Source organism: Aptenodytes forsteri, unplaced genomic scaffold (genome assembly GCF_000699145.1).
Source record: "Aptenodytes forsteri isolate BGI_AS27 unplaced genomic scaffold, ASM69914v1 Scaffold265, whole genome shotgun sequence".
Lineage (NCBI taxonomy): Eukaryota > Metazoa > Chordata > Aves > Sphenisciformes > Spheniscidae > Aptenodytes > Aptenodytes forsteri.
In genome coordinates this window covers 2,109,636-2,112,716 of record NW_008796175.1, presented here as the reverse complement: position 1 = coordinate 2,112,716, position 3,081 = coordinate 2,109,636, and the positions used below count along the sequence as shown (strand labels likewise).

The window sequence follows — 3,081 nt, the reverse complement described above, 5'->3', positions numbered from 1 at the left end:
ATGAAAGCATTTATTCCTATATAACAAAATCCCTCTATTTCCATATAAAACCCACCTGTAATGAAAACCATTGTTCACAAACAAATAGCAAGAAAATAAATAAGTGGCCTCCACTTTATAATCTGAACATTGTCAAATTGTGGCCATGGAGGTGTCCCATCCCCTTACAAAATACCACACGTGACAGACAAATGCCAGCAGGATGACCTTGCTAGGGAGAGTGGGGGGTCCAGGAGCCACACTGGTAGCAGCCACCCTGCACTTATCTTTGCTTGCCAGCTCAGGTGGCACCGTGCAGTCCGTCAGGTCCTCTGGACGGGGGACATCGAGCGCCGTCGTGTTGTGAGGGGCCAGGAAGGCACAGTGCAGTCCTTCGATCACTCCCCTGTGTGTTGCAGTCCATCGCCAGAACCAAAGCATCTTGCAGTTGCATTTCCAGGGGTTATGGGATAAAAACACATACTTCAGTTTTGGCAGTTCAGCGAACAAGCGGATGGGGAGGGAGCTGAGGTTGTTCTTGCTCAGGTGAAGGAAGTGCAGCTTGTTTAAGTACGAGAAAGCAGAGTCTGAGATTGAGGAGATCTGGTTGTTGTTCAGGTACAAGTTTCTCAAGTTCAGCAGATGTCTGAAGGTGCAGTCAACAGCAGTGATTCTGTTGGCTTCAAGGTGCATGGTCTTGAGCTGGATCAACCCGTTGAAAAGCTGATTAGGCAAATCAGCGATGAAGTTGTGTCCTAAATTTAACATGCCCAATCTGAGAAGCTTTGTAAAAGCGCCATTTTGAATGATCCATATCCGATTCTTCCTGAGATTCAGATCGTACAGGGTTTCCAGGTCCTTCAGGGAATCTCTGCCAATGGCTTCTATGTGGTTGTCCTCCAGGGACAGCCTCGTGAGGCTGGAGAGGTTCCTAAAAGCTTGTGGGACATACCGCATGTTATTGGAGGCTAAATCGAGCCTTTCTAAAGAAGGCAGGTGTGAAAATAGAAGTGGGTGGATTTCAAAGATATTGCAGTGGGACAAATCCAGGCTGATGAGGTTTAATAGTCCTCTGAAAGTGTTTGCATGCAGGTAGGTGAGGCGTGAGTTCCTGCTGAGGTGCAGCTCTCGCAGCTTGCTGAGACCATTGAAGGTCCCAGGGGACAGGAAAGTCAGATTGTTTCCATCTAGCCAGAGGCTGTGGAGGAAAGTCAGGTTTCTGAAGGTGTTGGTGGTGAGAATCCGCAAATAATTATTGGAGAGGTTTAGAGAGACGGTGGATGCTGCTATTTCTCCAGGGAGGACTCTCAGTCCGGCTCTGTTACAGTGGATAATCTCTTCAGGTGCACATTTGCACATGCTTGGGCATGATTCAGAGATATTCAGACTCAGTCCAGCCTTTGCTGCACAAGTAAATATAAATATAACAAGAAAGAACATGACCAGCCACAAGTCAGCCACTGCATCTAATACCTGATAGATAGTAGAGAAGGAGGCAAGAAAAAGCATGTACCTTTTGGATAGGTGAACCGTGAGCATTGCAGGGTCGGCTGGGCTGTGCTTTTAGTGCACAGTGAAAATAAATTAGCTGGTTCTTCCTACTGCAGACCAATGGGGATCAAGTCTTTAGGCAGATAAAAGCCGATTAAGTGCCGCCCTGCTGTAAAGAGCATTACTGAGAGGCAGGGATCTTTCTCAGCAGAGCATTATGCTCTGACTGGTTTTTCCCACCTCCTGCCCTCTGCAAACAGCAGCAGGTAACAGACTTCCCTCAGGATCTGTCTGGGAGAGGCTACTGCTCCTGGGTTGATCACCGTTCTCAGGATCTGCTTGGCAGTCTGCTCACAAAAACTTTGTTTTGGGGGCGGATTTTTGTACTTTCGTCTAGTTAGGGCTTCAGCAAAGGCAGCTGAGAGCGGCTTTGCCATCCAGATGCGAGATGGGGGGCTCTCACCCTGGTGTGGCTGCATATGCTGGTAGATGCCCTGGGTTCAGGCCGTGATCCGGATGCTGAAGAAAGCGGAGCTGTGACTGAGCCCCGAGCACAGCCCTGTTGATGGATGTGACTCCTCTGCAGTAAAACGGGAGACTGCCAGGAGCTGTGCAAGCCTCATGCTCCCTGCCAGCTGGGAACGTGCAGGGGAGTGCTGTGTCCTGGTGGAGCTTCTTCTCGGGATAAGCCCTGAGCCACCTATGAGTGGCAAAAGATGATCCCCGTGGGTGAAACGCAGAGCACCCCAAGGGCACGCTGCCCTTCCCAGGGCGCTGCCTGTCTCCAGCAGGTCTGAAGATGTCTCTGAGCAGCTGGAGCTGGGCTTGGGTCCCTAAAAGCCCATGTCCTTGTGCCCCTCCCTGGTTTTCATCCTATATCCAGAGTGCAAAAGAAAAGTGCAATCGGGGGGTTGATTGATGCACCCGGCAGTCAGGGATCAGCAATTTGCAGGCTGATTATTTTGTTTACGATGACAAGAGGACTAGACCTGGGCCTTGCAGCTGATGTGTCTGCAGGGCAACCAGTGACACAGTTGCTGCTCTTGTTTTTTCTCACTCTTAATTTTTGTTTTCCCCGTCGCTTCTCTCTGCTGGAGTTCTCATGTTTTTGATGTGTTTGAAGTACCTTCTCTCAGCCCCCTCCCTTCAGGTGCATTTCCCTGCTCTTAATTTCTTGGTCTGTCTCAGCTTTTTTCTTTTTCATGTTTTATAGATTTGGGTTTCCTTTCTCTCCCCTGCTCTGCCAGCTCTGTCCAGACAATGGCTGAAAAACCAAATATATGATATGTCCAACTGTAAGTGCAAATTGGACAAATTTGCAGATCCATTGTTTTCTCGGCAGAAGCAGATTAGGTTTCCTGTGCTGTTAAATCTCTGTGTTAGCTTCAGCAAGTTCTGTTTTCTTCTTCATTTTTTCAAGCAACAACCCCCCAAAGAACAGCTTCTCCCTGGAAGCTTGGCTCGGATGGCCGCATTGTGTAATGGAGACCATCTTCCAGCTGTAAACAACATCATTTATTTAGTTAGACAGGCTTTGCTGCAGTGTTACTAGGGCCCAAAATCTGGTTTTCACCCTGAGAGCAGCAGTGACGGCACCTTGCCAAGGGGCTT

General features: G+C 48.8%; 1 protein-coding gene across 1 annotated transcript; it reads right to left on the bottom strand.

The window, feature by feature from the left end:
* On the bottom strand, positions 1 to 1,419 carry LOC103905861 (nyctalopin-like). Its single transcript, XM_009287647.2, has one exon. The coding sequence runs from the start codon at positions 1,417 to 1,419 to the stop codon at positions 133 to 135; it is 1,287 nt and encodes a 428-aa protein (XP_009285922.2). The 3' UTR covers positions 1 to 132.
* Between the last annotated feature and the right edge of the window lie 1,662 nt (positions 1,420 to 3,081).